The sequence below is a fragment of the Lepus europaeus genome, chromosome 11 (assembly GCF_033115175.1).
Source record: "Lepus europaeus isolate LE1 chromosome 11, mLepTim1.pri, whole genome shotgun sequence".
NCBI classification, from domain to species: domain Eukaryota; kingdom Metazoa; phylum Chordata; class Mammalia; order Lagomorpha; family Leporidae; genus Lepus; species Lepus europaeus.
Genome location: NC_084837.1, coordinates 71,595,146 through 71,608,250, shown reverse-complemented (window position 1 = coordinate 71,608,250; position 13,105 = coordinate 71,595,146). Strand labels below are relative to the sequence as shown.

Below are 13,105 nucleotides of genomic sequence, written 5' to 3'. Positions count from 1 at the left end.
TGAGTCTAATTGGAGATCCTCTGAGAGTAATCTGACGTTTCTCTCTTGTACCTTTTAGAATCTTTTCTTTATGTTTCACTGTGGTGAGTTTGATTATGACGTGTCGTGGTGAGGATCTCTTTTGGTCATGTTTATTAGGGGTTCTATAAGCTTCCTGTACTAAGATGCCTCTGTCCTCCAAATCTGGGAAATTTTCTGCTAGTATGTCACTGAAAATGCCTTCTAATCCTTTCTCCCTCTCCATGCCTTCAGGAACTCCTAGAACCCGAATGTTAGATTTTTTAATAGTATCCTGTAGATTCCCGACAATATTTTTTATATTTCTAATTTCCTCTTCTTTTCTTTGGTTTGCCTGTTTCCTTTCCTGTTCTCTGTCTTCTAAGTCTGATATTCTCTCTTCTGCTTTGCCCATTCTGTTTTTAAGACTCTCTAATGTGTTTGTCATTTGATCTATTGAATTCTTCATTTCATTATGATTTCTCGTCACAATCACCATTTCTTGTTCCACTAGTTGTTTCATTTCATTTTGATTCCTCCTTAATATTTCACTTTCACGAGAGAGATTTTCTATCTTGTCCATGAAGGATTTCTGTAGTTCAAGAATTTGTTTTTGAGAACTTCTTAATGTTCTTATCAATTTTTTGAGATCCGCTTCTTGCATTTCTTCGATCTCATCATCTTCATAATCTTGAGTTGGGGTGTCTTTTTCATTTGGGGGCGTCATAGTGTCTTCCTTGTTCTTGTTACCTCGGTTTTTGCGTTTGTTGTATGGCATGTTGGAGATATTTGGTTTCTTCACTGTGGTGTTTTTTTTTTTTTCTTGTTATACTATGACTCTAGATTAAGTGGACTGTCTGCTTTTGGTGGAGCCTTAGAGGCTTGAGATGGGTGTGGACTGAGAGCTGTGTTTGGTTCCTCAGGGTTGAGGGTGTGTCAAGATGACACTCCCAGGTTAGGTGTGGTAAATGTCTCTTTCTTTTGTTGATTGGAAAGGGAAGTAATTCCGCACAGCTGAATGTAATTGGAGGTAGTTAGCAGGCAACTGATATACCCACAGGAGCCAGAGATTGGAAGCTCTTTCCCAAGGACCACACAGGGAATCTCTGCTGCCCTCAGTGTGGGCTCCAATTCTCCTGCAGTCTCCCACTGGGTTGCCAAGTTAGATGCTAATCTCCAGTTATTTCACCCCTCCCCCCAGAGTCAGGTTTTTCTGCTAGGCTCAGGGCCGGTGCAGACCTGAGGTCGCCCTGCTTATGACGTATGTCCAAAATGGCGCCTGCTCTTTGTCTTGCTCGCCCTTGAGGGGTGAGCAGAGAGAGAGAAACTCGTGTCCGTTTCGGTCACTTTTTTTTTTCCCTCTCTCTCTTCTAGTTAGCCTGGTGAACTTTTCCCCACGGAGTTTCAAGCCTCGTTCCCTCTAGCCTCCTCTTTCCGCTTGCCCGCTGTTGTCTCGGGCTATGGAGGTTCAGCTCACCTCGCGTTCCAGCGCTGGTGCGTTGAGTCTGCTGCTGGTGTCCCGAACTTGGGCTCCCACGCTCTCCACGCAGGTCCACTGTGAATCACTAGTTCCGGAAGAGTTTCCTCTGCTGTTTCTTCCCCTACTCTTCCTTGACCCTGCAGTATCTCCACTTTTATTAACCTGTGTCTTGCCGAAGAATATCAATGTGCTCCCTTCCTATTCCGCCATCTTGGATCAGTCGGCTTTCTATATATTTTTAAATATTTATTTTATTTTATTTGTTTTGAAAGAGAGAATGAGAGAGAGAGAGAGAGAGAGAGAGAGAGAAAGAATCTTCCATCTGCTGGTTCAATTCCCAGATGGCTGCAATTGCCAGGGCCAGTTGGAAGCCAGGAGCCAGGAGCTTAATCTGGGTCTCCTACTGGGGTGACAGGGGCCCATACACTTGAGCATCTTCTGCTTCTTATCCGAGGTCATTAGCAGGGAGCTGAAGTGGATTTGGAGCAGCCAGGACATGAACTGGTGCCCATTTGGGATGCTGGTGTTGCAGATGGCACCTTTACCTGCAAGCCACAATACTGGCCTCCAAAGTCTAAACTCTTAACCCCTATTGCAGCTCACTTGCTTTTGACACCTCCATGTCCTTTATGTCCTTAGGCTCCTGATTCTCAAATTTAGCTTCCATCAGAATCACTAGGAAAGCATGTTAAAACACAAACTGCTGGGTCCCAGAAGGCACTGGGGCCTTAGTCTTCCCAAACTGCCCAAGGACAAGCACAGAGCTTGTTTCCTTAAATATTGGTTAAATGAAATTTGACTCAATGTTTTGTAATTGATGAATGTCCTGATTATCTTGATCAAATTCTACTGTGGAAAGCATATATATAGTACATGCATGTATGTCATGTAGGGTTTTTGATCTCGACTGGAAACTAGCCCTCAGAGGTTGGTGTCAGTGAGGAAAACACAGACAATATCTGAGGATGTTGCTTGTTACTTTTGTGACAGCAGGCTGTCACCCCAGTGCTGCTGAAGTGTACACTTCTCTAGGTGTTGGCCTTTGTTGTGGCAGCAGGAGCTCAGAGAAGACATTACTGAGGCTAGTTTGGACAGAATTGGTTTCCCTTTGCTCTGATGATGTAGTCAAAGCCTGAGATTGCTACACAGGGAGACATGTGGCTTTTTCTCAGTATGGGTCACCATAACGGGCTGTGGAGAAATCTCAGCCTAACCACAAATATCAGATGTTTGCCTTAACAGATCCCATATGACAGAAGGTAATGCTCTACCACAGAATGCATGGAGGTTTGTGGCCTTCGCTTTGGTTCTATTTGGTTTTTAATCAGGAGGAATTTGAGAGGGACTCCACTAGGGTAGAAAAGTCCCTGTTTGATAACAAGGCAAGCAGCAGTCCTAGTCTCATGATTGTCACATGGCTCGATCTGTGGGGAAAACATCATGATGTGATGAAGGCTCAGATGTTTGCTGCTGCTGCTCCCCACCCCCAATTCTCTCTCTCACCCTTTCTCCTCCTCCTCACTTCTCCTTCTCATTCTCTCTCTACTCTATCTTCTCTTCTTCCTCCTTCTCTTTGTTCTCCTTCCTCATTTTTAAACTGTCACTCAGTGAATCATCAATGTATAGTTTCAGTACCAAGAGTACTTTAGTACTGGGGTAAGAGCTCTGATTTAAGTTGGAAGTATGTAAATAATATTTTATTTCTGTAGAATTTTATCAGAAGGTAGAGAATCTACTATACTGATAAACATGTAAATTACATAAAATAGCTTTGGAAGGACACATTTTGCTAATTCTGTAAATAAAAATACAGAGATAAAATTCCAAGATAGTTATTAGTAGAGGCAAATGTTAGATAATCATTACAGAATGACTAACAATCACTCCCTTATATTATTTTTTGATAAAGGTTGCTCTACTCTTTTTAAAAGATTATCAAAGTACAAACTATGCTTCCATGCAACAAATATTTCTCTGTATGGATGTATGAGCAGCTGAAATATGGAAAGTAGAATTACTTATAACTGTGCATCATGCTGTTATTGCATCCACCTAGAAGCCATTTCTGACTTATTTTCTTTCCTTTATGTTATGGAGAAATTGCTGCTACATAAAATGAATTTTGCACAATTATAATTAATCTTAATTAAGGAAATATTTATTCAGTGCTGACTATGCTCCAGAGACTTGAAGCTAAGGGAGAATGTGAAAACCTGAAAGGTGGTCTATGTGCCTGCTTTCAGAAGCACATAGCTGGGAAGGGGCAGAACTTGATACGCTCTAGACAGACCATATTGTAGAGTCTGAACTTGACCTAAGGGCAGAGAGAAGCTATTGCAGGATTTTAAGCAGCTATGTGAAGATGATTCTGACTAGAACATACAGAAGAGTTTGGAAAGAAACAGGACCGGAATGAGTGAAATCAGCTTGGTTAACGTAATAATCTATGCAAGAGAGGTGGCAGAGAGATTTTCATGACCTGGATTGAGGCTGTGGGTAAGAGAAGAGGGAACTGTAAGTGAGGCCCACATTCCTGGTTTGGGAGCCTGAATGCATTGGGGAAGCTGATTACTGAGACTAGTGACATAGGAAGAGTAGACATAGGAAGGTATGTCCACCTTGGGCATATCCAAGAGATGTTCAGTTGGTAGTCAGATGAGCAGGTCATCAGGGAGTATGGAGATAGTTCTGGGCAGGGGATAAGCATTTGAGAGCAGTCAGCCTGTCAATGGAACTTGAAACCATAGAAAAGAACGCAGTTGCCCATGGAGAATATGAAGGATAGGAGGAGAAATAGATCCAGAGTAAGTCACTGGAGAGCACCAATATTTGAAGGAGAAGCAGTAGGAAAATATTTTATAACCTAAAACTTTGACCTTTGTCTAGGTTCTTGCTGTATATTATCTTGATCATTTGAAATTGGTATTTTAAATTTATTTTAGAAAGGCTAACTCCTGAATTGAATGAGAAATGAATGATCATTAAATAGAAATGATCAGGGATGGTGTTTTGGCTGGTATAGAAGGTTAAACCTCCACCTAGAGTGCTGGCTTTCCATGTGGGAACTGATTCAAATCCCTGCTGCTCTACTTCCAATCCAATTCCTTGCTAATGTGCCTGGGAAAACAGTGGAAAATGGACTAAGTTCCTGGGCCCCTGTACCCATGCGGGAGACCTGGAAGAAGCTCCTGGCTCCAAGCTTTGGCCTCACCCAGGCCCAGCCTTTGCGGCCATTTGAGGAGTAAACCAGCAGATAGAAGATCTCTGTCTCTCTCTCTGTTTCCTTTCTCCTTCTTTCTCTGCATCTCTGCTTTCAAATAAATAAATAAATAAATAAATCTTTAAAAATTAATTAATAGAAATGATCAGAAGCCTTGGACGAAAAAAGATATAAATATGCTGAGCTGGTAAAGAAAATATTTAGTGTATAAACTTAAGCAGATTTCTGTGAAATTGGACTTACACAAATTCAAATTTAAAAGTGTGAATACTCTGTTAAGAGGAGGCATCCAGGGGCCAACATTGTAGCTTAGTGGGTTATGCCACCACTTGTGACATTGGCATTCTTTATGGTCACAGTGCATGTCCCGAATTCTCTATTTCCAATGCACTGGTCTTTCAATCAGTCTTTAAATAAAAAAGATCAGGCATCCAGCATGGAAAATTTTCATTAAGGTAGAAAATCTTACAGCTGTAAAGAACCTTCCGTTCCAATTTTAGTATACGTGCTGCCAAAGCAAGCACTAGAACCTTCCAATTTAGATTATTTAAACAACTTTTTTTTTCCATGTAGAAAGTAAGCTACAGAGACTTGCAGAAATTGCAGTCAACTTGTGATTCCTCTAGATCAGTGGTTCTCAATGTGTGGTCTACAGAACCTTAGGGAACCTTAAGAACTTTTCAGGGGATGCACAAGGACACATGTATTTTCATTATAATGCCACATTTTATATGTCTTTTTTGTTTTTTTCTCATGAGCATACTGCAGTTTTATAGTTGCCATATGATGTGTGATGTCATGACTGAATGAGTGCAGAAGCAGATATGCGAATCCAACTGTCTTTTATTAAGCCAGACATTAATGAGATCTGTACTAGAGAAAAACAGTGCCACTTTCCAAAATATTTTTTTAATTTTAGAAAATAGTTTTTTATAGAAATGAAATTTGTTAGTATCTATTAGGCTTATTACAGTAATTGTTGTCATAGTGATACTATTTTCAGTGATGAAGACTATGGATATAATAAAATTCCTCATTTTAAAATTATAATATAGTAAATATTGATAGATATAACTGCATTCAAAATTCTTTGGAGTCCTGAGATCAAAATGTTCAAGAACTAATGTCCTAGCATAGAGTATAAGAAAATAGATATAGGGAAGTCATACAGGTAAAACAGAGAACATACACAGTTTGCCTTGGTATCTCTGATTATTGGAAAGAGAAAATGTGGGGAAGTTCTTAAATTGGATTGTTGTAGAAGAGAAGTAAGGATTGATTTCTGCCCCTCCCCCTGTTTTGGACAGTTCCATAAACTATGTATACCATTCTCCCTATTTTCTCCAATATGGACAATCACAGCTCAAAGCCAAGGAAAAATACATGAATTCTGGCAAGGAAGTAAGTGACCCAGTGTCTTCAGGACACAAGATAAGACCTAGATGAGACTCACTGCTAAAAGTTAGATCTATTCAAGGCAGGAGGAAATTAGACCAGATTGAGTGTTGACTGAGAGTAGTTAAGATTAGAGGAGAAAGTAATTACTGCTTATGTTGATAGTTATATTCCTTTAAGTCTAGTTCTAAATTTTGTGAGCCATTGAATTAATCGTTGTGCATGTTTATGTCCATCTGTTGATGCATTGTATTTTTATGGAAAAGGTATAATTAAATGAAAAGTATGCAATGATCTTTGACTCAATTGAGTACCAGAGTATTCAGACCATGAAGTTGTGATGCAGGCAGTTGTCTTAAATCGCAGGCAATTCCTGGGAAGAAATCCACAGCATGTCATTGATTCAATCATCTACACAGTCAACAAATAATTATCTACCATGGGCCAATCTCTAGAACCAAATGTTGTATGGTTTGAAACATTTGTCTGATAGCATATGTGGATGGGCTTAGTGATAAGGGGAGTCCAGGTTCCTTCCCAAACCTGAGGGGCAAGTTAAAATCACAGCCCTGTTAACACAGAATTCTAAGGGGAAGAAGGTGGAAACTTTATCCTCTGAAAACCCCTGTGAATTGTGCTTACAGCCAGGACTGTGACCCAAGAACGAATGGATTTTTCCAAGAGGTAATGCGGGTAAAGAAACACATGAGCAAAGGGAAAGAACTGCTGTGTAAGTGATGCCTTTGGGTGGCTAGAATTCATTATGGAGAGGATTTGACATAGCAGTGATGTTAATTTGAACAATAGGTCTAGAATTTCATACCAGGAGCTTTCAAGGCTCTCAGTTATGCTGATACTGAAGAATTGATTTAAATGTATTACTCCTTTAGAAATAGTATACAAAAAATTAGGAAAAACACACATAAGAATAAAAACATTTGTTTCTGAGTTTTGAAAAGCAAAGCAAAGGATTCTGGTAGATGAATATGTCTAAGTTAATATAGTGGGAATAAAGCCAAGTGAGTAACTTAGGTAGTAAGTGTGTCAAACCAAAGGCACTGAATGTTTTACTGTTGGCTAATACACAGCCATTCCAAATTGTCCGGCTGGAGCCCTGGAAAATCTCATTTTAATGGATTTCATTGGTTATATTAAGCTTTTGTAAACCTTTTTTCTTTTCAGTTCGAAACCCAGAAGGACAGATAAAGCTTTATTCCAAAGGAGCAGATATTATTCTGTTTGAAAAACTTCTTCCCTCCAATGAAGACCTTCGGTCTTTGACGTCAGATCACATCAGTGTAAGTGCCTCTGTCTTAAGATTAGCACAATGGCCCTTTTGCCATCTCCTATGGTTAGGTCTTGTTTGAAAAATATCAGCTAAAGGATCTGACTTCTGAAATAGAAAGCATCTGGAGAGCAGTTCCACAGGAAACTGTGCCAGTGAATGTCTGGACCCTGGCGCATGGACTGCTGATCCTTGACCTGGTGGAGTCCAGTCAGTCTCGCCACAGGTGGATTAACACCCAGCAGCTGAGGAGCAGCCAGAGTGTGGGCTTCTGAACTCCAGCCAGGGGCAGGCTCTGGGGTGCTTCAGGACCACCTGGGGAAGCCAGCTCTGCCTCTCCTGCATCTTTCCACTGCTGCCCTTGGGAGAATGGACTAGCTTGGGGGAGAGGAAACGGAGTTGATTTTCCTTTTGTTCGGATATGTTTGGCACCAATGGAATCTCTTACAGTTACACCCGGGGGATGGTTTAGGATTGTGTTTCAGTGGGAAGGGAAGAGTAGTCTGTGGCGTCAGCTTTCTCCTGTAAGGGTCCCTTTATTCAGGTCATAAATCATGAGGAGTCCTATGTGTCCCCCAGGACAGTGACCTCATGCATTCTGAGACCAGCATTTCTTTCCAGAGGCTTCCTGAAGGGAGCAGGGGTAATCGCTAGCATGCTTTCTTTCTTTCAAAACAGTGACAGCAGATATATTAATGTGAAGATTACTTAGTATAAACCTGGAATTCAAGGGTGTCTTTAATATTTGCTTACACTTTCATTTAACTCCATATGAACTTGAAGGAAATCAGTCAAAACTCATTGTCTCATTGGTTCCTTTCCTTGAAAAAATTAAGGATTCATGTTCTTTGTGAGGCCCTATATTTAATACAAAACATCCCCTGAATCTTTACAAAACAAATAAATAAAAAAAACCACTGCCTGACTTTAAAAAATGATGGTTTAGTAATATTGGTTACAAACATAGCTATTGTTCTGTCTTTCCAATAGAGCATTCTTGATTTTCTTTTAATCTCTTCCAGAGGCCGGCATGGTCTTTTTAATTTTTTTTTATGAAAACAACATTGGAATCATAAGTATTTGATTTTTGCCATTACTCAAACACCAAGGCCCTGGATTTTCATGTGTTTTCCTTTCATACTAAAGTATATGGTGCCCAATTTGGTCTTTTTACATTTCTATTCCAAAAATAAGTATATGTTTTTAGGTAATACCAATTTGACTTGTTCTTTGCTTCATTTTCTTTATTCATTTTGTCTTCTGGATTTTTAGGTTTGAAATTTGTAGTTAATTGATTTTGAGTTGTCTAATGATAGGAAGAGACCTTGCTCAAATGCATATTTAGGATGAAACTTGTGTTTCATGCACTAATTAAATAACTTAAATCATCTGTCCCCTTTTGTAATGTCATCTTCGAGTTGATTCACTGTTGTGCTGAACAGAGAGGAAGGCGCTGGTCATGCCCAGTGGGGCTGCACTGAAAGGCAAAGAAGCGTTTGTGCAAATTAAGAGGACAAAAGATCATTACAAGACAGTAACTAGATTTTCAGATCAGAAGGGACCCAGTGGTGGTCTTGAAGGGAGGGCTTGTAAAATGTGATTGCAATATCCAAAGTGCTACCAACTGCCTAGGAGATAAATTTTTCTTTTGGTCTCCCTGGGCTAAGTGCATCCCAGTATGCACTGACTTTTCTGTTTACCTAATTAGGGTGTGTCATGGTTTAACTTTTGTCTGATCATAAACCTGTTTCTGTACCCTAAGCCAAAACACAACAGAGAAGACATTCTCAATAACAATACCCAAAGGAACAGAAATGGCTATAAAATCACTTGGCTTGCAGTGTGGAGGCCCACAAAGTGACCACAGGAGGTGCAGGCAAAGTGGGAGGTTGTTTTGCTCTTTACCAAAGCAATCTACACAATTCCAGCTATTGTGGCTGTGCAAGACAATTACAAACTTCAAATCTCCTATATTTTCCCTTAGTACAAGGATAAAGCACCAGGGGAATTGTTTGAGATTATCAATTTACTGAGACACTGAAGGGAGGGCAGGGTTTCCCAAATAGACATGATGAAATACTCAGTCCACAGAACATAGCTTCTAAAAAATATTTTCATAAACTAACCTAACTTGATGACCATGTTTTTAAAATTTTAAGCAACTTTTAACTATTAAAACAAAACTTTAATGTAGCAAAAAATAAAGTTTCACAGAAGAGTCTAGAATGAAAAGTCAGCCTCCACTTCCAGCCCTGCAACCGCTTAAGTTAGCTTTCATTCTTTTCTCCCCCCTTTTTCTTAAAGGTTATCAACTGTGAATAATATGCTTAAACTTCTCTTACCTACTATACATCTATTTATTCATATATTTTTATTATTTTAAGATCAACTGATTTATTTGAAAGGCAGTGTTAGAGAGAGGGAAAGACAGGGAAGAGAGAGAGAGAGGCCTTCCATCTACTGGTTCACTTCCCAAATGGACACAGTGGCCAGGGCAGGTCTGAATGGAAGGCAGGACCCTGGAACTCCATCTGGGTCTCCCACATGGGTTAGGGGCCCAAGTACTTGGACCACCTTATGTGGCCTGCCCAGGTGCATTAGCAAGGAGCTGGATTGGAAGTGGAGCAGCTAGAACTGTGCATGTTAACCCGCTGCACCACAACACTGTCATATTCATATATTATTTACTTTGAGCTTTCTATTGTGACCATTTTCAAGCATATACAAAAGTGAGCCTCAATTAATTTTAAGTATAGATGTACAAGCATACTTGAAGACGTTCAGGGAAATGGAATAAAAAGGTAAGGTTTATGTGGTACAAAACTTTGTAAATCCATGCATAGCTTTTCTCATAATATGCATGTTTCCACAACTTTTTGAAGACTCCTTGTGTTGCTAGGGGAATGTGGCAAGACTGTGGTGAGATTCACACTGCAGTTCCCTGGGAGCCTCCTGGCTTTGATGTGAGAGCTGTGGCTCCTCTGAGGGTCCTTTCCTCTTCCCTGGAAGCCAGGGGCCATGAAAATGTGTTATTCTCATGACCAGGAATGCCTTCTCCAGGCAAGGGTAGGTTGAATACCATATGTATATGTTGCTTCAAATGGATATCTCAAGTTACGGGCATCATTGGTCACCTTTCAGCCAGGCTTTTCAGCGGGCACTTAGCTGTCTTTAGAGGTAAGCCTAGCTCCTCTACATGCTTTAACCTCATAGAAATATAATGCAAAACACAAACATTAGCTGTCATTTCTGAGGAGGTAGAAATGTAGGGATCAGGATGGCCAATCACTGCTCCTGGGACGAAATGAATTTGAGTGAAAAACTTGTTACTCATTATGATTGTTATTGCTTTGCTTATTATTATTATTTTTAAAAAGATTGTTCCTAAACCTATTCCTTCCCTGACAGGAATTTGCAGGGGAAGGCCTCCGAACCTTGGCCATTGCATACAGAGATCTTGATGATAAATACTTTAAAGAATGGCAGAAGATGCTTGAAGATGCAAATGCTTCTACAGATGAGAGGGATGAATGGATAGCTGAACTGTATGAAGAAATTGAAAGAGATTTGATGGTATGAGTTCATGTTTACAGAAAGGACAGTATGTGTTTTGAGACTGAGTACAGGAATAAACGATTTGCTATATCATTTTGTACATAGCAGATGTTACTCTTTCAAACATGGAATCATGCTCTATATGTTGGCTTTGTGTTTGCTGTGTATGACTCTTGAGAATCTAGAGGTTTATTTCTATCAGCAGTAGCTTATCCAATTGGAATAGAAGATAATAGACTCCCTCTTTTTTGGTCAACCTCTGATGTGTCTTTGATGTTATAGTTTTCTTTTTTCTTGCCTCATTCTATGACCCATGTTTTTTTCTTTTTAAAGAGTGTGGGAGTAGGAGTGAAAGATAGAGGTAGAGATAGGGAGAGGGAGGGAGAGAGAGGGGGGGAGAGAGAGATTTATTTATTGATTGATTGATTGATTGATTTTCAACAACTAGTTTACTCCCTAAATGGTCAGAATGGTTGGAGTGGACTGGGCCAGTCTGAAGCCAAGAGCCCAGAATTCCATCCAGGTCCCCAGTGTGGGTGAATGGGCCTTAACAGAAAGCTGGATTGGAAGTGGAGAAGCCAGGACTCGAATAGGCACTCCAACATGGGATGCTGGTGTCACAAGTGGTGGCTTAACCCATGTGCCACAGAGCTGGCCCCTGTGACCCACTGTTTGGGAGTGGAGAAACTTGCTAACAAGAGTGAGGCCATCATTCTAAGCTCCCTTGGATCATGAGCGTCTGCTGGTGTCTATGCTATCCAGAGTGTGTTTTATTTTAGAAACCACTCTTCTCTGAGGCCTCTGTGGCAGGGCTCAGTCACTGAGAGGTACTAGGGATCAGACCTTGTTCATCTCTGGATGAAAAATTATATTTGGTACCTTCATTTTTTGAGTTTGTGGCCTATGTTGATTGTTAATGACTCTACTGTTTCGTGATCAGCTTCCTGGCCATGAGGTGAGGGCTTTCTGTTGGATCCCTCCATTGTTGATATAATTAGGAAAGCAGCTGGGAAGTTGAGTCCTTAAAAGACCAAATGACCTCTGAGCACATATGCTAACATCTTACCTAAGTCTATCAACCCTATCAGGCAAATTCTAACCTCCAGACCTCTGCATCAAGTTGGCTTGATTTGGGAACTTCTTTTTGGAGTCCTTCTCAGTCTACTTCCACACATGCATGTTCTCTGACATCTAAGCTTTGTGACTAAAACTCATAAACATTAAAGGTATTGTCTGCACGCATTAACGTAAGTTCTCTATTTTTCAATGAAGCTACTAGGTGCCACTGCTGTAGAAGATAAGTTACAAGAGGGTGTTATTGAAACGGTTACAAGTTTGTCCCTAGCTAATATTAAGATATGGATCCTAACAGGAGACAAACAAGGTAATTTGAAAATGGATGATGATGATGTTTTGAAAAGGGGGAGAAGACTTGAATGATAAAATTTTAATTAACCAGAAACCTCAATTAGTTATTTGTCTAGTTCACTACATAGGAGAGTGTTGAAATAAAAACAAGAAAACTAATCTACTTTTTAAAATAAGCAAACAAAAGCAAACTAACAAAATGCCTTCCATATCATATGCTGGGATCACTTGAGTTCCAGTCCAATTGCCCTTAAATATAATTATTAAACCTATAGGTAACAATGATATTAAAATCACTTTTTGAATTCATTTTTTTAAAAAGATCTTATTTATTTATTTGAGAGGCAGAGTTACAGAGAGAAATATCTTCCAGCTGCTGGTTCATTCCCCAGATGGCTGCAAAATAGCAGGAGCTGGGCTGATCTAAGGCCAGAAGTCAGGAGCTTCTTCAGGGTCTCCCTTACAGGCCCAGGAGCCCAAGTGCTTGTACCATCCTCCACTGCTTTCCCAGGTATATTACCAGGGAGCTGGATTGGAATAGCAGCAGGTGGGACACGAATGGTGTCCATATGGGATGCTGGGGCCACAGGCGGAAGCTTAGCCCATTATACCACAATGCCAGCCCCGATATTAAAGTATTTAAAAGTTGCTTCATATGAGCAGTGCCCCAAATCAAGACAAATACTGAGACTGAAAGAGGACATTGGAGACCTTGGATTACCCTTTTAGTTTCTTAATGTTTGGGAGGTTTGGGGGATTTGAGGTCTGGGTGGTGGGCAGGCTTTAGAAAAGCTCAAGGAAGCAG

At 40.3% G+C, this 13,105-nt stretch overlaps 1 protein-coding gene across 1 annotated transcript in view; it reads left to right on the top strand.

The window, feature by feature from the left end:
- Positions 1–13,105, top strand: part of ATP8B4 (ATPase phospholipid transporting 8B4 (putative)) — a 281,261-nt gene that overhangs the window by 205,306 nt on the left and 62,850 nt on the right. The window contains exons 16-18 of the mRNA XM_062206643.1: positions 7,275–7,390; positions 10,786–10,950; positions 12,205–12,316. Of these exons, the coding sequence (XP_062062627.1) occupies positions 7,275–7,390; positions 10,786–10,950; positions 12,205–12,316 (393 nt within the window). The remainder of the gene's footprint in view (positions 1–7,274; positions 7,391–10,785; positions 10,951–12,204; positions 12,317–13,105) is intronic.